This window comes from Protopterus annectens, chromosome 4.part0, assembly GCF_019279795.1.
Source record: "Protopterus annectens isolate FY-2018-M chromosome 4.part0, PAN1.0, whole genome shotgun sequence".
Taxonomy (NCBI): Eukaryota; Metazoa; Chordata; order Ceratodontiformes; family Protopteridae; genus Protopterus; species Protopterus annectens.
In genome coordinates this window covers 843003316-843024586 of record NC_056733.1, presented here as the reverse complement: position 1 = coordinate 843024586, position 21271 = coordinate 843003316, and the positions used below count along the sequence as shown (strand labels likewise).

Genomic DNA, 21271 nt, shown 5'->3' with positions numbered 1-21271 from the left:
CTGTAGAAATCATTAGAAAGTGCTTTTATCTCACTCCCAGAGACTTCATCAGACTGAACTGAAAATAACATTCAACAGTCTAAATAATAAGCAAGTAACATAATAAGATCATGTGATAAAATCATGTCATACAGTTACTTGATAACATCAGGTAATATCATATAATGAACAAACGCAGTTGAATTTCTCATTTGAAAAAGTGAAAAATAAAAATGAATGAAACCGGATGTTTAAAAATGCATATAAAGTAGGTAAGGCATTTTAACAGTGCTTAATTTATTTATTTTATTTTATTTATTTTACATTTCTTGACTGGGAAAAGTCTGACTGAGTTAAAAGTAGCCCTTTTTCAGCGAAGGTTCGGGGAGAAAAGCTCCAGCACATTATACAGTACAGTAGACAATTACAGAAGCAAAATAAACCAAAAAGGATGACTGAGTCATTATTTTACAAGAAGTAACAGCAGGTTTCTTTTTCAATAATGCCTTGAAGTTAATAAGATCATTAAATCCTAACTAAAGCATTCAGCAAAATGTGCCCGGTTTATTCTCTGCAGTCTAATTCATTATGTTCCTTTTGAAATAAATAACTTTGCATAATCTAAAACAGAACAAAAACTTTTGAAAATTTATCAAATTCAAGTAGTGTTTAAAAAGAACATCTTCTCATCATTGACAGTGATTGAATGTGTATGTTCTTAAATCCTTTTCTTTAAACTTTAGTTTTTCCAACATAAAAAGCATCACAGTTTGTGTACCCTTGCCACATAAATGATACAGAATGAGTTACAGTTAAAATACCTGGGGACTTCTTAGGACCTGCTAGTATTCATACAATGGATCTCATAAATAAAGACATAAGGAACTTGCAGACTTTGGATCCAACCCAGTTTGGCTTTGTCAAAGGCAGATCATGCCTTTTAAACTTGGTTGACTTTTTCAAAACAGTCACCAAGGCCATTGACGAGGGAAAGGCAGTCCATACAGCCTACCTAGACCTGGCGAAGGCTTTTGATACAATACCTCACTCGGGTATCATTGAAAAACTCATCAACTTAAATGTAAACCCATACATTACAAGATGGGTTGCAAACTGGCTGAGTGACAGAACCCACAGGGTCAGAGTTGCTGGCGCCATGTCAGACTCAAAGCCTGTCACAAGTGGTGTCCCACAGGGCTCAGTCCTGGGCCCACACTTGTTTGGCATCTACTTTTCTGAAGTACAAGCAAACACAGGAGGGTTATGCCTGACAAAGTTTGCAGATGACTGCAAACTGGGCGTGGTTGAAAACACATCCAACACAGATATCCTTCAGAAGGGTCTCACAGAAACGGATAACTGGTGCCAGAGCCATGGCCTAAAGTTAAATGCCAAGAAATGCATAGTCATACCCTTCGGGAAAAATAAGGTTACCCCTAGCTACCATATAAGTGGCAATCCCCTGAACACAGAAGAAGTTATTAGGGACCTGGGAACCCAGGTTGACAGTAGCCTTTCATTCGACACTCATATTGCTAAAGTAGTCAGGAAGACCTTCTACATTGCCCACCTTATCATGAAGGGATTCACATCTAGATCAAGGGAAGTCATAGTCTCCCTATACTCATCACTCATCAGACCAATGATCGAGTACAATGCCCCATTCGAATGTATCTGACCCGACACTTGCAGCAGCTGGAGAGGCCACAAAAGTTCCTCACCAAAAGGATAAAGGGTCTCAAAAATCTGTCTTATGCTGCCCGACTGAAAGAACTCCAGTTATATTCAGTTGCTTACTGCTTGCTCAGAGGTGACCTATGCCTGACATACAAGGCCATGTCAAACCCAGATTTGATGAACATGCTTCATCTCAAAAAATCTAGATCCCTCAGAGCCACAAGGGTGGGAGACTTAAACCTCGACTCGGTTATTAATAGGACATGCTGGAGGGATAGATTCATCACCCAAAGACTCCCTATGCTGTGGAACAAAATCACGGTTTATGTGAGGCAGAGCACCTCGCTGGCCTTGTTCAAGAGGAATCTTGACCAATGGATGGGAGATCGCAGATACACCCCAGGGGTTACCTCAGTGTCACTGCTCGACAGAGGTACAGCAAAATAATGGGCATAGTTTCTCCAAACTAAAGGGGTGGCGTAAGCCACAAAACTATGGGCTAGGCTTATAAATGCCCTCAGGCAGATAGCCTAGTATGAACCTATGAACCTATGAACCTATGAAGTATTGATCATAATATTTTATAGCCTTAAACTTCTGAGTCTTTTCACACTATGCCTATCCATCTACTAATTTATCTACTTTACATGTATTATTCTTTTTTTCCATTGCTTTTTCTTGTATCCCTTTTTTCACTATAATTACATTCCTTATCATTCATCTTGACTCATCTACTCTACCACTCTTTTGACACTATGTTACAGTGTTTGTGCACTTTTGGTAACTATTCTGACCTTATACTAGAAAATACCTAATTGTTAAACATTATCTTTGCTAGTCATTTTATATATTTCATTTTTATGTAAATGTTATGTAAATGTTTTTTGAAGTATTAAATATGTACACTGGAGACTTTCTTCCCGGTCTTCTGCTGGAAATGGGCTAATCGCCCAGGCAGACATTTCCGGTAAACAAATATAAAATAAATAAATAAATTCACACTATCAGCAGGAATTATAAGAAATGTACTGCTAATTCTACACAACCAGTATCAATACTTGTAATAGCAGTGACTTCTAAAATGTCTTTGATACTGAAATATTTCTTATTAATGAATGGTGACCTATTACCCACCACCTCTTAATGTGTTAGCCATCTTTATTCTCAATTTATGCACAATAGTTCTAATTGCTTGAGTGTCTACACCATACACTAAAACGAAACTCGTATTAAGATTTTTTTTATCTGTATCTGTGCCTGATGTGTTTACCAACTAACACTTTACTGACTGATTACTGATTGCTGACTGGTACTCTGTGTCTCTAGCCTCCAGGAGTTCTTTTTCACATTTTAAAACAAGTTGCTTAGTGTAATTTCTAGCCATTTCAGTAGTGGTGTTTCTACTTGTTCTAACCATCAGACCCACCAAAATAAAGGTATGTTTTAATAAACATGTTGTAGCAGTAAATGTAGATGTTTTCATTGCGCCAGAACTTTGGTAGCATAACATAGCACCATGACAGCCCCCAAGGCAACACATTTGAATCAGAAGAATAAAAACACTCACTTGGCTGGTATACAATACAAACAGGTGTAGTTGCCTACTTTATTACTAAACAAAAAATTACACAGTTAAATACTTTCATCTAAGAAGGCTTCAGCAGGACCAGTTCTGATTAAGTCTTTCTGACAAAAGCCCTTAAAGCAGTCTAGTGATTGGACTAATAAAGTTTGAAAACAATATCCACCCAGTGTATTTTTGTAACACCTTTGACTTGCTTATAAAAAAAATCATTTGAAAAATAGGAAACAACATTAAGACATTCTATTAACAAATTAGTCTCTCTCTCTCTCCCTCTCTGAAAATGCAATAGTATCAGATAGGTATACTAAAGCAAAGCATACCTAAATCATGTGGAATAACTTTTTTATAAATGAATGACATCAGCTGTAACAAAAGCATCACTTTCAGATATAACTAACAGGTTTCAACTTAAAAAATTAAGTCCTTGGAATCCAAAATGAAGTCTGTAATGCTTTGCATCATGCTTTTCAACTATATATTTTTGTTCTACTGATGACATTTTTTGCACAGAGTTGAGGTGTAGAAGACTTACACATTTTTATGACTGTCTTAATTTCAGTTCCACCTTTTGAGGTTCAGTGTTATAAGCCATTCAGTCAGTAATAATTTCTTAGGATGTTACCATCACACATACAAATAAATAAATAAATAAATATAATCCAGGTGATCATTCTTTGGGGAAAACAAAGTCAGGTCACCAAGGAAAGTTAAAAAAATAAAAAAAACAATTCTTTAATATGTACTAGATTTCACAAGAATGCTCTATCAGGTATCAAACAATTCAGACATCTTATCTATGTCACAGGATATTAAACTGTAATACTGTTAGTTAATTGGTAAAAACACAAAAGTAACATCTTAAAAGCATACACTAATAACTTATATTTAAAGACATTAACAAAACAAATAACTATGTCATTCATTAGTTAATATAAATCTTTATATTTCATATATATATATATATATATATATATATATATATATATATATTCTTCAATTTGAAGACTGTCCTAAGACTAATCATGCCATTCAGTCATGGATGAATATCTGCTCGAAGCATATTAATCCAATGATTAACATTTTCTATTCTAATATGTAAATCTCCACGTCTCTTATTTTCTTAGACTATTTGTAACACCGTAAATTTAAAGGCTTGTGTGTCATCAGTCTCAGAAATATGTTTAAACAAAGCATTAGTAATCATTTCTAATATCAGATGCATGGTCGCAAATACATTGTGTTAGACTATATGTCACTAATTAATGACTTTTTGAGCTATTGTCGTAGACTTAGAATGTGAAATAAAAGCCATACAGGCTCTTTATTAACACATTAAGAATTTAATCTGTATCAAAATGATTATGATGCTGAATACCATTGAGCATTTTTTCACTTTTGACCATTCATTAATTGCCACTAAGAAGTATAATTTGAAAGGGGACATTCGTGGTTTTAAAAATGGAAATGTTTCATGCTAAAGTAGATGGGAATGGTTTACTACAAGAGCAGGAAATGTAAACAGCTGTGGTTACTGGGAATTTAGAACTGACAGCAACGGTGTATGCTGATATAATAGGTGAACTAGAGCCTGTTGAATTTCCGTCTTTACCAAATGATGCGCTGTTGCTGATCCAGCAACAAAGAAACAGGAGCAGAGGAAGAAAAAGTTAAAAAATGTCAAGAAAAAGGAAAGGATATTTGGGTCTTCTAACACACAGCCATTCAGAATAAAGATTGAGGTAGTTAAAAGCATTTCTCATTATACACTTTTGGATACTGAACTATTTCAGCAAAGGTATGACTTTTACACCAGCAGAAAATGGACAGATTTCGGATTGTTTACCTGATATAAGACTCTTTGATCAGCAACTTAATTTGAAAATGCTCTTTCCTTAAAGTAGTTACATTAACTCTAATGAAGTTAAAAAAGCTAGCACGTTTGTCCCTGTGAGCAAGAATGTTATACAAACATTCTAAAAATACATGTAAACAAGATATTCATTTTTTTCAACAAATGCTCCACACAAAAGAATGTTTTCTAATTTAACTGTCATTGAGAAATCAGCACTTGAATCTTTGTTGGATAATCATGATATAGTTATTAAAGAAGCAGATAAGGGTGGGAGCATTGCAGTCCTGGGCAAATAATTTTGTCTAAATGTTATTTTTGAGTTACTAAATGATCAAGGTACATACATATGAACAGACAGACATAAAATAGATAACATTATTAAAAATGTAAATATCAATGTTTATACCATGCATCTTAATGTTTATTTAGCATTACATCTTTTAAATTATCTTTATGCTCAATCTCCCATGATACCTGTATACTATGGGCTAGCGAAGATTCACAAAGATAAATTAAAACCAACAACTTACTTCTGTACATCTTGAAAAATATGTTGAAAGACCTTTATAGTGTCCCCTTAATTGTGTGAAAGACAGTTGTGATTTTCTTAGACGTCTATATCAATGCTATTTAGATGTTACTAATTATCCATCTTCTATATTTGTTACAGCAGATATCAAATTATTTTTATTGCAATACAAAATAATATTGCTACTAACTATTTGAGGGAATATTTCACTAAACAGTCTAATATATCTAATATGAAAAATGATACCAGTTGTGAATTGCTATCAACTGTATTGCATAATAATGAATTTTTATTTCTGGATATATATATATATATATATATATATATATATATATATATATATATATATATATATATATATATATATATATTACAGAATCAGGGTATAGCCATGAGTACACCATTAGCTTATACCATTGCTAATTTGGTATTGGTTACTTGGAGTAAAAGTATATGTTCATTTCAAATAATACATTTTTAACCAGTGTGTTGTTCTTCAATCTCTCAAGAGAGTTGTAGATGACATTTTTATTAAATGGGACAACAACACGAGATATTACTGAACTTGTAGATTATTTAACATCTACTGATGACTTTTTGAAATTTAAGATGTCATGGTCACAGATGGAGATGTGTTTCTTTGATATACAATTAGAGAAGTCTGTATTTGTTTTGATTTATACCAGGCTATATACAAAAGATGCTAGAAGGGATACATATCTCCATAAACCAAGTATGCATTTAATTCACATATTTTGTATCATAACTAGAGGTCAGATGCTACATTTAGCCAAATTAAAAATAGATGATAGTATTTTCGAATAGCAGTTGGATAGCTTAGTCATGAATTTCCAAGCAAAATGTTATGGCAGAACATCCTTGCTTGAGGAGAAGACTAAAATACTGGTACAGCATAATGATTTTGCTAGATTACTTTGTCTGACTATACACAACCTACAAGATCCAGGGATAAACAGAGACAAATTAGATATTCTCTTCCCTACAGCAGACATACTTACTATATAAAAATGATCATTCAAAGACATTGGCATATCTTACATGTGCTTACATCACTTAAGGATATTGTTTCTAATCAGCCACTGTTTTGCTATAGAAAAGCACATAATTTGAAAAATCTTTCATGCTATAAAGAACAAAACAACTTTATACAAACTAGAATAAGTCAAGAAGAGGTACATTTTCATGCAATTAATATAATCTATGTAAAAATATTTTAAACAGCAATTGTTTTAGACATCCTATTAATAATGGTAGCTATCCATGTGAAACATATGCTGATTGTAATTTTAAAAATATTACTTAGCAATTTATTATCACTCTACAGTGTTTTGCATTGGTAAATCAACTCATAAGTTAAAAGAACATATCTGTTACTATGCATCAGGTATCAGAAGGAAAAATTATTACTAATGCTTTATTTAAACATATTTCTGAGACTAATCTCACACAACCACACCCCTCCACACACACAACCACACACACACACACACTTACAGTTATGGTATTGCAAATAGTCTCTGAAAATAAGAGAGGGAGAGATTTAGTTATTAGAATGGAAAATGCTGAGTACCATTGGATTACTATGCAAAAAGGAGATAGTCTTCCGGGGCTAAATAGCATGATTAGTTTAAGACATGTTTTGAAATTGAGGAATATGTATTCTGTATTAATTTCGTGTTTTTACCAATTAACCAACAGTACTTGCATTTTTATGTCATGTGACCTGTGAAAGTTATATAAGATGGCTGATGATCATGTAATTGTTTGATACCTGATGAAGCATTCTTGAGAAAGCTGTGTCAAAGCTAGCATACGTTAAGGATTTTTTTTTAATTTTTAACTTTCTTTGGGGACTTGAGTTGGTTATAAGTTTCTGCATTTGGTGCTATGACCTACACTCATCTTCACACATTTAGTCTTCTATTTATGTTAGCATTCTTTGCATGCCAGGATTTTTTGCAAAAAGAAACTATAAATTCCTACATGGACTACAATAGCATGTATCCCTTCTACCTTAATAAGAAAAATGTCATAAATGGTCATACTGTTGGAGAAAGTAGGCTAACCATGATAAGAGTATTTCATACAAAAGATGGGATTACTCAAACAAAAGTTGCTCAATAGAATCTAACCTGAGCAGTTGATGTTAGTAAGTGAAAGAGAAGTCCCAGAGGCTAGAAATGCAGATTACCACCCAATCAAGTGGCAGTTGGATAGGTAGCTTAGGGACAAACACAGAAAGAAAATTTTAATGCAAGCTTTGTTTTAACTTATAGTTTAGACAGTGCAGCAATTAGGGATGTCATTTTACACACGGGGAATACTAACAATTAATGTTGCTGTCAAGAGGACAGTTAGTGGCAGCCCATTATTTGTTAATAAGAAAATGTAAAATTTCAGTATCATAGGCATTTTGGAAGCTAATACGACCATATACATTGGTACTGTTTGCACTAATTTTAGGGGTATCTTTACTTGTAATTCCTGCTGGCAATTTAAATTTGGGATTTATGCTCCCTATTTTTATTGTGCTAATACTAGCAAACTCTATGAAACCCTAGGCATTTCATTATAGCTTATGTTGCATCATTAATGCAGCAGGGTGCATAAATTCTGATCCTTTTATGATGGAAGAAGTACACAAAGGTTAAAGTAAAGGCTTTACAAACACATCCACTGCAGCAAAGGATAAGAAAAAGAAATCATCTTGTTAAATACTCCTTGAACTGTGTATATTTTAAAATGTTTTTATTCTGTGTTTTAGACAAAGTAAAAAGGAACTTAATCAATTAATTAGATTGCAGAGAATATAAATGACAGAGTGTGGCATAGTGGTGCAGCAGTAAGCATTGTTACCTCACAGCAAGAGGTTCTCCAGTTCAATTCTTGGCTGGGGTGCCTTCTGTGTGGAGTCTGCATGTCCTCCTAGTATTCACATGGGTTTCCTCCTAGTACTCCAGTTTCCTCTCACGTTCCAAAGACATTCAGCTGGAGCATTTCTCCCCAGGCCTCCACTGAATATGGGTTCTGTCCCAGTCAGACTTTCTCAGTAAACAAAATGTTAACAAATAAAAGTTTTGCAGAATACTTCATGTTTTCCCAGACCTTAATTATCACACTAAGTTCAAATTAGTCTTAAAAAGAAGTCTATTAAAGCACAGTTAAAATGGCATCACATTTTTATACATATTTTTACATATATACTTTCACTCAAATATGCATTTTTATTATTCAAGTTCTTAAATGTGAATTTCAGTTGCCTTTGTTTATTACATGATGTTACCTGATGTTATCACTACTTCATCACATTATTTTAATTCATGATTTGCTTATTATTTAGAATGTTGAATGTTACTTGCAATCTAGTCTGACGAGATCTCTAAGAGTGAGATAAAAGTGCATAATATTGATGTCTACAATAAATATTCACTGCTTTGCTTTTATTTAATTTTGAGTCTGTACAATTCAGGAGTTGTGAATGCTATTTTTATTTTTATTTTATAGGTTTGTTTATTGTTTGTTTTTTATTTGGTTGTGTTGGCCCGATTTGACAAGCTGTCATGGCTGATTTTCAGGGGAGACTCAAGATGGCATTCCATGCTACTTCTTCCAATGTTGTTGTTTGTCTTTTGGCTTTTTCCCGGTAAGGGGTTGCCACAGCGGAACTCTGGTCCTCTAATGATTGGCAGTAGATTTTTACGAAATGCTGAGGTGCCAGCTCAACACCCAACCTTTAATGAAGGCACGCCCATTTACGCACGCATGTCTTTCAAACGCTACCCAACTATAGGGAGGACATGCAGACTCCACACAGAAGGCACTCCCAAGCCAAGCCGAGAATTGAACGGGAGAACCTCTTTCTGTGAGGTAACAATGCTACCGCTGTACCACCGTGGCATTCCATGCTACTTCTTCTAATGTGTTATAGGAATTCTTAGTTAATAAATCTCTCTTTCTGGAATCTCTACTAGAAAAGTGAGACCTGATGCTCTGAGTATTGACACTTTGAAAATAACACTGAGAATTTGTTAGCAAAAGTCAGTTCTGAAACTCACTATTATAACTTTAAATTACTTTTGCGTAAAGAGTTTTCTTCTGAACCTCAGTGGGGGATGGAGTCTACTTCTCACTCCCATCCCAACTACTTATACCAACTATAAAATTGTTGTATCTCAGACAAGAAGGGATACTCTGAGATACTGTGCTTTCAGAGTTACTGTATATTTTCCTTAACTGCACTTAAATTTTCACTGTATCAAGGACAGCACTTACAGGTTTTGAACCCCCAGATTTTGTCAAATGGAAAGTGTTAGTCACAAGACTATATAACATATACTTACAGCGATACATTTCACTATTCGTTTCACCTGCCCCAACTGACAATCAGTCGGACGAATTTTCCGGTTTGGTATGTCAAGCTCCCAGACTCGAAGTGTGCCACTGCAAAAAAATAATGCACAGTATGAATGTGATTAGAAAATAAATTGTAAAATGCCATTTCTGTAGTGCAACCTTTATGAAATTTATGCTTAGTCAAATAGAATACAGTTCCTTAAAATATACTGGTTGGTTTCTGCATAAAATAAGGAACTCCTCAGCTAAAAAGTACAGTTGTGTAAACTTACCATAACAGCAGATATTTGAATGATCACTGCTGCAGTAGCCTTAGCTATATGGGTTATGTACTACCAAAGATATAACAGCCAGCCACCTTCCAAAGCTTCATGATATCTTCCACACACTCAAATCATTAGGCAGCCTGAGCTGAACTGCCTAAAAGTACAAGTCTGAATGCCAAGCCCATTAAAGGTTTCATGCCAACTAAGAAGACATAGCTAGGAGTAAAAATATAAACATGTATTTATGTAAATATGTATATGTATATATATATATATATATATATATATATATATATATGTGTGCATGTGTACATGTGTGTGTGTGTGTGTGTGTGTGTGTGTGTGTGTGTGTGTGTGTGTGCGTGTGTGTGTGTGTGTGTGTGTATATATATATATATATATATATATATGTGTGTGTGTGTGTGTGTGTGTGTGTGTGTGTGTATATATATATATATATATATATATATATATATATATATATATATATATATATATATATATATATATATATATATATATATATATAGAAACACTTTATAAGCTTGAAATCTTGAAATATTGAATTTCAGAATCTCAAGCCTATAAAGTCGAATGGACGGAAATCGCGAACCCAGAAATGTGGAATCTGACAATGTCGAACCCGTGGTACGGATAGCGTGTTAGGTGAGTGTTGTTTATTTTATGGTTTTGGGAGGGATTATGTGTTTGTGAGTGTGTTGGGACATTATATGTATAGGTTAAGGTAGGTAGGTCAGAGTGTGAGTGTGTTAGTGTTGGGAGTGGTGGTATGTCTGTGATGTATGTTTGTGCGGGGTGTGGAATGTGTGGAATGTATGGTGCTGGGTTGTCTATGTTATGGAGTGTAGTGCGACCTCAGAGTTAGTATATATTAGTAGGGGGTGTGGGGGGTGCAGGGGGGCTTGGCCCCTACATATAGTAAAGGTAGGTGTGTGTGTTTCTTTAGTTGTGTGCATCTGTGTTGTATTGCTTTTTGTACAGAGTCGGGAGGTGTTTGTGTTTGTATGTGTTGTGTAGTGTGTGCTGTGTCTTTTCACATTTTTGTGGTTTCAAGAGTTTGGGTTTCGTGGTTTTGTGGTTTCAGGAGTTTATGTTTCGCGGTTTTGGGAGTTTGGGTTTCATGGTTTTGTGGTTTCGGTTATTTGGATTTTCGACTTCATGGTCACAAAATACTGAAATTCGATATTTCAATATTTTGAGATTATGAAGTGAATATATATATATATATATATATATATATATATATATATATATATATATAGGGTCTATGTTAAATCTTTGAATGCTGGAAATGTTGAACATCATATGGTCGAGACCATATGATCGACATTTCAAGTGTTCAAAGATTGACTTTTAATGGCTGTACAGTGCAGAGTGGGAGAATTTCCCTTTTCTGCACTGAACTGCGGTCTTGGAGGTGGTATATTTAAGTAGTGGGGTGTGCGGGGTGCAGGGGGGCTTGCCCCCCTGTTCGCACTGTTAAGGTGTGTTTTTCTTTTTTTTTTTTTAATTTTATATTTAAACATACAAATGTCGACTATATGGTATTCGACATTTTGGATGTTCGAATATTTGACATAGACCCTATATATATATATATATATATATATATATATATATATATATATATATATATATATATATATATATATATATATGTATACCGTATTTCCCCAAAAATAAAACCAGGTCTTATACTCTTTCCCCCGCCAAAATACGCATTAGAGATTATTATCAGGGGATGCCTTATTTACCCCCACCATACAGCAATCTACATTTATTCATTTATTCTTGTGCAAAAATCGACATTTATTCATGAACAAAAATCGACATTTATTCATGTACAAAAAGCGACATTTATTCATGTACACAAATTGACATTTATTTGGTACTTTTCTGTTATTGGACAACAGTTCTAGGTAACGCATTAACAGTTGTGTGAGAATTCTACATAAACAATGCAACAAACATTTCAACTTCAGAATATCTACACCTTGGCTTTCACAGTTATTCAAATACAGTCATGTCATCTTCTTCTGGAACATTGTTATAAGTCTCCAACCCCCGAATTTTGGCCTGAATTTCTTGCGGCTCCATTTCCTGTAGAACCATTGGCCCCAATCTGTCATGCCTAGCAATAGAGCTCTCCTTAATTGAGTACTGCTTGTCCAAGTAGCCTGCTCATAGTGCATTGGCAACACAGCTGTCAGTGATTTTATCCCATTAATTTTTCACCCAAGTCACGACCTCTTGCAGGCTAGGCTTTACAAAATTTCCATGCTGATTTCTCTCCATTCTATTTTCAATGTAGTCATTGAGTTGCATGCGCAAATATCCTTGCATGGCTTACTTATTGCAATGTCAAGAGTCTGTAGATAGGCATTCATTCCTGTGGGAATCATTATTTGATCTATTCTTCTCTGTGCAAGGAATTTTTTTCATTTCTTTTGCACGGTGAGTGCTGGCTGAATCCCAGACTAGCAGACTTCTTTTACCACCTTGCAAAACAAGTGGCAGCATCACATCAACCCACTTCCTTATAACTGCTTGTGTGAACCAGGCTTTTTCAGTTTCAAGAATGTAAATGCCTGAAACACGTTCAGTCTTATCTTTCTTGCCCTTACTAAAGATTAGAGGTGGGGTTTTCTTTCCGTCTAGACAAATTGCCAAAATACAGGTAACAAGTGCACTCTCATAAACAGTGGAGGGAGTGTAGATTGACGAGGCATCCCTCTGATCAATTGTTGCTTGAGCTCCTTGGCCCATAAACAATGCAGTGTCATCCGTAGCAATCATGTTGGAGAGTTGGTATTTAGAAAAGTTGCCACTATCAACAAAGGACTTGAATCCAAGTGCATGTTTAATAACTTAAGTATCTTCCAGCTTGAACAGTGTTGTTGATCTTCTTAGAGACAGTTCATATCACTGAAGGAGGCCATCCAGCCAATGTGGTGATGCTTTGAATTCTTCTGGGGATATTTCTAACTTTGGTGCCATTGCAAGGCAAATGCTTGAATATCAGCCCTGCATACAAGCAAAGCCTTTGCTCTCCTGTTAGCAATCCATTCACAGATGATGTCTTCCAACTCAGGAAATAATGGTTGCCAACCTGATCCACATTTGCACTTCTTAGCATTTCCCTTGTCAGCCTGTTGACTGAGGTTATTGTACGCTGCATGCCATTTCTGGACCATTCAGAGATCTAACTTCTTCTCTTTGCAGAAAGCCGTCAGATTCTTGTCCCAGGAGTCCTCCACTATTCCTTTCTTGTACTCGATGGAATAGCTCTTTATTTTTGCACTCATCTTGTCTGGGGGGGGGGGGTTAATTGAAGGTTTATGAGACTGGAATGGCAACAGAAAATGGCACTGGTTAAGATGAGAAGACACAACCACAGCCGTTCATTATCAAGTGCGTGCTCTTTATAGGTTCATAGGTTTATACTAGGCTATCTGCCCTAAGGCATTTGTAAGCCTAGCAGAAATTTTTGTGGCTTATGCCACCCCTTATATGAAAAAATACTGTGCCCATTAGTTTGTTGTGCCTCTGTCCAGCAGTGACACAGAGATGATTCCCGGGATAAACCTACTATCTCCCATCCACAGGTCAAGATTTCTCTTGAACAGAGCCAGCAAGGTGCTCTGCCTCACATCGACCGGGATTTTATTCCACAGCATAGGGAGTCTCTGAGTGATAAATCTATCCCTCCAGCACATCCCATTTATATCCGTGCTAAGGTTTAAGTTGCTTGCTCTAGTGGTTTTGGTGGATTTGGATTTTTTGAGGTGGAGCATGTCCATTAATTCCGGGTTGGACATGGCCTTGTATGTCAGGCACATGTCACCTCTGAGCAGATGGTATGCAACTGAATAGAGCTGGTGTTTCTTCAATCTGGCAGCATATGACAGATTTTGGAGTCCCTTTATCCTTTTGGTGAGGAACTTTTGGGGTCTCTCCAATTGCTGCAGATGTCGGGTGAGATACATCCCGAATGGGGCATTGTACTCGATCATTGGTCTGATAAGTGAAGAGTACAGGGGAACAATGACCTCACTAGATCTGGATGTGAATCCCTTCATGATAAGGTGGGCAATGTAGAAGGTCTTTCTAACCACTTTAGCAACGTGAGTGTCAAAAGAAAGGCCACTGTCAACATGGGTCCCCAGGTCCCTGATAACCTCTTCTGTGCTTAGTGGATTGCCATCTATATGGTAGCTTGGGGTTACCTTGTTTTCCCCAAAGGGTATGACTATACATTTTTTGGCGTTTAACTTCAGGCCATGGCTCTGGCACCAGCTATCTGTTTCCGTGAGTCCCTTCTGAAGGATATCCGTGTCCGATGCACTTTCCACTATGGCGCCCAGTTTGCAGTCGTCAGCAAACTTTGTCAGCCAAAGTCCTCCCATGTTGGCCTGTACTTCTGAGAAGTAGATGCCGAACAATAGGGGGCCAAGGACCGAGCCCTGTGGGACACCACTTGTGACCGGCTTGGAGTCTGACATAGCGCCAGCAACTCTAACCCTGTGGGTTCTGTCCTTAAGCCAGTTTGCAACCCATCTTGTGACATATGGGTTTACATTTAAGCTGGTAAGTTTTCTACAATACCCGAGTGGGGTATTGTGTCGAAAGCCTTTGCAAGGTCAAGGTAGGCTGTATGGACTGCCTTTCCCTCATCAATGGCCTTGGTGACTGTTTCGAAGAAGTCGACCAAGTTCAAAAGGCATGATCTGCCCTTGACGAAGCCAAACTGGGTCGGGTCCAATGTCTGCAAGTCCCCTATATCTTTGTTTATGAGCTCCATTATGATCCTCTCCATAGCTTTGCAAACTAGACTTGCTAAGCTTATGGGGCAGTAATTACCAGGGTCCGTAGAGGCACCGCCTTTGTGGAGTGGGACCACAGTTGCCGTACGCCACTCCTTGGGCACGTATCCTGTGGTAAGGCTGAGATTAAACAGCTGCCTTATGTGTGGGTTTAATTCCTCATTTAGCTCGTGTAGCACACAGCCGGGGACACCATCCGGTCCCATTGATGCTGTGTTTTTAGCTTTAGAGAGAGCAGCTTTCACCTGCGCATTTGAGATGTCTGGGAGGCTACACTCCGCTGGGATAGTTATCTCTCCTTTAGGGGAGAGGGATCAAGTTTGCACTGAACCTGTCTGCCAGTATGTTGGCAATGTCTGTGGGTTCAGTGATTTTTGTATCATTTTGGACTAATTCTGAGCATATCTGGGAGTTTCCACCCAGGTTCCTAACATAGCTGAAAAAGGCCTTATGATTGTCCTTTGAATCCATGGCAATTTTTCTCTCAAAATTGGCCTTAATTGATTTTATGAGTGCTCGTATTTTTTTACTAATAATGATCAGGGGTGACTTCCTTTTATGGATTTTGTTCTATCATGTAATAGCTTTCTCCTCTTATTGTAAAGTTTGTTAATGGCTGGGGTCCACCAGACTGGACGTTTGCCCTTTGTGGAAAGAGTCTTGGTTTTATTTGGGATTGCCTGATCCATGCAGTCCTGGAGGTGTTCATAGAAGGCATTTGTAAGGGCTTCCGTAGCTTGGGTTGTGGTTTCCACTGGCTCAGGGGCCTTGAAGGATACCACACCAGTCTTGAGTAGTGTGAAGTTTGCTTTAGAGAAGTTCTTCACTGTGGTCTTTTTGTTTGGGGTGGGGCGGGATGTGGATTTCCAGTGAGATTAGCTTACGATCAGATCTCACCAATGGGGGCTATACTTCGGTGTGGAGCATTTTGTCCCCATGTTTGTGATAATGAGATCTAGTATATTTTCTCCTCTCTTGGGAACAGTGACTAGCTGTTCCATGGCATTTGAATTTATGAACTCCAGGAACCGTTGGGCTAGAAAGTTAGGGCTTGAGTAATGTTCCCAGTCTATATTCGGGTAGTTGAAGTCACCCAATATGATGGTGTTTGGAGATACATTTATACCCTCCAGTGTCTTCAGGAAGGCTGTGTGGGGTTCCTGAGTTTGAGAGGGTGGCCTGTAGCATGCTACAATATGTAGAGCAGTTTTGCCTATGGTTAGTTGCACCTGGATGGTTTCCGAAGCTTTGTGCGTTGCCACCAACCTGGAGGTGTGGGTATCCTTTATGAATATGGATACACCCCCTCCTTTTGTGGTGTAGTCCGGGTTTTGGGGCCGGAACGCATGATATGAGGTAAAACCTAATAGTGCCGCAGTGCTCTCAGGAGCCTTGAACCAGGTTTCAGTTACAGCACAGACATCGATGTTCTCCATACTGAGAAGGGCCTCGAGTGCATGCATTTTGAGATTTAGACTTCTGGCATTGAGCAGCATTACTCTCAGTTTCTTCCCATTTTTGTTTTCTAGGGTGGTAGGTTTAGAATTTGAGCCTTGCCTAAAAAAGGCACTATGGGAGTGGCAAGAGCCTTAGCCAATATCCGGAATCCCAGGGTGACAGGTGCAAGCCATCCCTTGAAGCAGCGTGGCTTGTCAAGCATGTCATCCCAGGCAGACAGACACTGGATCCCCTTTGAATGACACCAGACATTAAGCCAATTGTTAAAGCTGATCATCTTGTCTCTATATTGTGGCATCATTCTTGGTGAAGGAAGGATACTGCTCAGGGTCAGGGTCATACCTGCCTGGGCTACATAATCAGAGAGCTCCTCTATGTCTCTTTTCATGTAGTCCAGGGAGGTACATCTCAGGTTGTTCACACCAGCATGGACAATGACTGTGTCATATTTGTACTTGCCGTGGAGTGACCCCAGTGCTTGTGTTATGTGGCGGATTCTAGCGCCCGATAGGCAGCTTACTGTGACCCTCTCCTTGTTCAGCCTGGTGAGTGGGACGTCAGTGTGTATGACTATGGAGTCACCTATGACAAGTATGTTTGGTGTTGTATTTGGCCTTAAGGGCTGTGACTGCTTTGCACACTGCTTTTGAAGTTTATGTGTTGCTTGTGGGGTGTCTTGAGGTAGCAGTTGTTTGGGTGTCTGCTTTGGAGGCCTCTGCTGTTTAGGTAAATTTTTACTCAGAGCCTCCGAGTATGTTTTTGTGTGTTTATGTGTTTGATTCAGTGGTGTGGTAGCATAATGTGAGGCTGGTTTTGTGGTGTGTGTAGTTGCCTTCTCATCCTGTCTGGTCTTGCCAGTCCTGAGTTGAGAGAGCTCAGCCTCCAGTTTGGCTAAATAGCTGCATCTCTCGCAAGTATTTGTGTTATGTGGGAGGAGGAGAGGGTTGTCTGTGTACATGAGGCAGTTATAACATTGCCTCAAGATTCCCAGATTCACCAGCTGGACCGGAGAGGAGATTGACAACTGACCTTTGGACATGCTAGAATAATATTGGGAATTCCTTAATAATTGAAAACAAGGGCCAGTGGGGAGTGAGGGTGTAGTGCTTTTAATTTTTAGTGCTGACTTATATAATTGCTTTAGTGAGCAAGTGCCAGGTAACTTGAGTGCAATGTGTTACAAGTAACTAAATGCAAAAACGACAAACAGTAACTTTCAAGTGAAACAAGGAACTAGTACAGTAAGCAATGCAGATATCACTAGTGATCCACAGAAGCGCTGAGAAGCGCTTTACGCACACACGTTGTCTGTACTTTGATTGATCAAAGTACACCTGCCAGTGTTTATGGGCCAAGGATCTCAAATGTCAAGTGTGAGTGATGATTAGGGTTACAGTAAGAATCGTGGAGGACTCCCAGGGAAAGAATCTTATGACTTTCTACAAAGAAAAGAAGTTGGGTGTCCGAATGGTCTGAAAATGGTGAGCAGAGTACGATAACCTCAGTCAACGGGTGTCAATAATATTATTTTATAATTCAACATGTCCATTATGTGTTGTTGATGATCTTAACTGGGGTTTATTTTTGGGGTACGGCTTATATCATGACCACCCTGGAAAAGCATGTTAGACCTTATTCTCTGGTTAGGTCTTATTTACTAAGAAATATGGTATATATAGTTTACTATCAAAATCCCAAAAGCCAAAACAAAATCCAGTCATTCGCACAAATCACAACTCCAAAGTACTGCAGAGGAAGACAGTCACTATGTTGAAATTAATGACAAATTCGAAGAATCGGCATTATTTGACATATGCCTTCCCCTGCACCTTTCAACATAGCAATGGAAGTTAAACTTCTCAGCAGTACACACGTACTGCACAACACAGAAATGCCTGTTTTTGCAGGGAGGCAATCCCCCCTGCACCCCCTTCACCCCCTGCAAATTATATATTCCAACTCCAAGAACACACTACAGTGGGGAAAAAGGGTAAATTTCCTGATCCGCACTGTATAGTGATCTCTAGTCCTAAGAGCGAACCAGGAACTTGAATGCAAGTAGGTCGGCAACATGGAAGCCATCCAACTGTTGACACATATATTTATATTTATATACATATATACATATATATATATATATATATATATATATATATATATACACCCCGGTAAAACAGCATACTCAAAAAAACTAAGGTGGGTGGAGTAAGGGAGGTAGTGGCTACTGCAGCAGTGATTATTCAGACATCTACAGTTATGGGACGTTTACTTACACTACTATACTATGTTCATCACACTGATCACTGCTGCAGTAGCCTTAGCTACATGGGTAGATTACCTTAGCTTATAACATTTGTGTGGGGAATGGGAAGGGTCCAGGAACCACTGAAGAATGGTCCTGACCAAACCTAATCTAGATTTATAGGCGGAATAAAGCTTGTAGTGCTTTGTAAAAGTATGTTTAAAGAACAAGTTGCTGCTTCTAGAATACTTTTAGAATAGAACCCTTTACAAAAAGCTATAGATGAAGTCAGTGCCCTGATAGAGTTAGCCTTGGACCTACCTGGAATAGATTTGTTGTGGTGACAATAGCAAAAGGTAATAGTCTAAGACAACCATTTGGAAATAGTGTATTTCGTGACAGGTTGCCCCAACTTCTTACCTTTACAAGAAATGCAGAACTGATCTGAAGATCTGAAAGATTTTGTTCTGTCAAAATAGTACCTGAGCTGTCTATGGAGTATCCTTTCTTCTTCATTTTTGGGTTCAGGAAAGAAAACAGGGAGATGGATGGTTTGGATTAAAGTAAATTAGAAGTTATGTACCTACCATAACGTTCCATGTTAGTTGTCTTCTCTCGCCTTCTTTCTTGCTGGATGGGTTCGGAGCCGATCCTCGGCTCCGACTCGGCACTTGCTTTAGCTCGAGAACTCCTTTTACCAGCTCGAGGCAACCCTATATCCCATGATGCAAGGCGGAACTACCTCAGATCTCGTTTGGCAGCTAACTGACCCTGCTAAAGACTATCCTAACATAATTAGGAACCATGGTTCCTAAAAGAAGTCCTCATAACAATGCTCCAGAGGAAGCAATCTAATAGGAACTCTCCAAGATCTGTCCAGGCCAGCGTGAAGGAGGGAGGGCTTAAGAAAGAAGGCGAGAAGACAACTAACATGGAACATTATGGTAGGTACATAACTTCTAAATGTTAAGTTGTCAATCTCGCCTTCATTCTTGCTGGATGGGACCGCGTCCCTAGCACCTGTATCCCGGGTGGCTCAATGGAACAGACTCTTGAGAACTGTGGAACCAAAACTGGCCCTATCTCTGGAGGCCAAATCCAACTTGTAATGAGAAACAAAGGTATGAGGCGTGGCCCAAGTAGCTGCTGCACAAATAGTGTCAAAGGGAAGTCTATCCTGAAAGGCTACAGAAGTGGATAGACTCCTGGTCGAATGTGCTTTTGGCTTAGAAGATAGTTGTTTGCCTTTGAGAGAGTACACATAGGAAATGGTGGAAGTCAACCACCTAGATAAGGTCACTTTAGAAACTGGAAGACCTAACCTGTTTTCTGCATAGGAAACAAACAATTGGTCTGATTTTCTAATTTGTTTAGTCCTATGCAAGTAGTACCTGAGCTGACGATGGACATCCAAAAAGTGCAGCTTTTGTTCAGCTCTGTCAGAATAGTTAGGAAAGAAAACTGGTAGATCTATAGATTGGTTAATATTGGTTTGAGATACAACCTTGGGAAGAAAGGAAGGGTTAGTCCTTAACGAAACCCTATCCTTATGAAAAACCAAATAAGGTGAACGAATACAGAGGGCCTGAATCTCAGAAACTCTTCTTGCAGAAGTAACAGCCAGTAAAAATATAGTTTTCCACGTCAATAACTTCAAAGAACATGAAGCAGACGGTTCGAAAGGAGGTAGAATTAGGGATGCCAACATTAAGTTTAGATCCCATTGCGGAGGAGGATGTTTCACAGGCGGTTTTAGGAGAAAAACTCCTCTCAAAAAGGCCTTGCATAACCTATGAGACATGATGTTATTGTCATGCAAGCCAACATGATACTTGGAAATAGCAGCCAGTTGTACTTTGACTGTAGATGACAAGGATCCTGAATGAAAAACCTCCGCCAGGAAATCCAAAACAGAATGTACAGGAGCAGTAAAAGGATCAATCTTTCTGGCGTTTGCCCAAATTGAAAAACGTCGCCACTTGCTAGCATAAATAGTTCTAGTAGACGACTTCAAAGAAGACACTAGAATGTCTCTGACTGAGTCAGAAATCATTGGTAGCCTGGCTAGGGAAGGAAGTGGAGCAACCAAGCAGTGAGGTTGAGAGAATGAATGGCCTGGTGCTGCTGACCCGACTGGTGGATCAAAAGATCCGGAACTGGGTCCAGATGCCAGGGCTGCACCAGAAGATGATGATGTAGAGATGGAAACTAAATTTGTCGAGGCCAATATGGAGCAATGAGGATCAATTTGGCTCTCAAAACGGTGGCTTTCTGAATGACTTGTGGAATCAATGGAAAGGGAGGAAAAGCATAAAGAAGTCCCCGAGGCCAATCCTGGGTTAGAGAGTCTCTCAAGGGATGGCCTGGAAGGGGAAAAAGTGTGAAGTAATCTGGGCACTTGCTGTTTTGAGGGGTAGCGAAAAGATCGCAACAAGGAGTGCCCACTTCAGAAAAATCTGATCCAC

At 38.3% G+C, this 21271-nt stretch overlaps 1 protein-coding gene across 1 annotated transcript in view; it reads right to left on the bottom strand.

Moving 5' to 3' along the window:
- The window catches only part of CFAP52 (cilia and flagella associated protein 52), a 788965-nt gene that overhangs the window by 532599 nt on the left and 235095 nt on the right, over positions 1 to 21271 (bottom strand). Inside the window, exon 5 of the mRNA XM_044068790.1 lies at positions 9984 to 10083. Within this exon, the coding sequence (XP_043924725.1) occupies positions 9984 to 10083 (100 nt within the window). The remainder of the gene's footprint in view (positions 1 to 9983; positions 10084 to 21271) is intronic.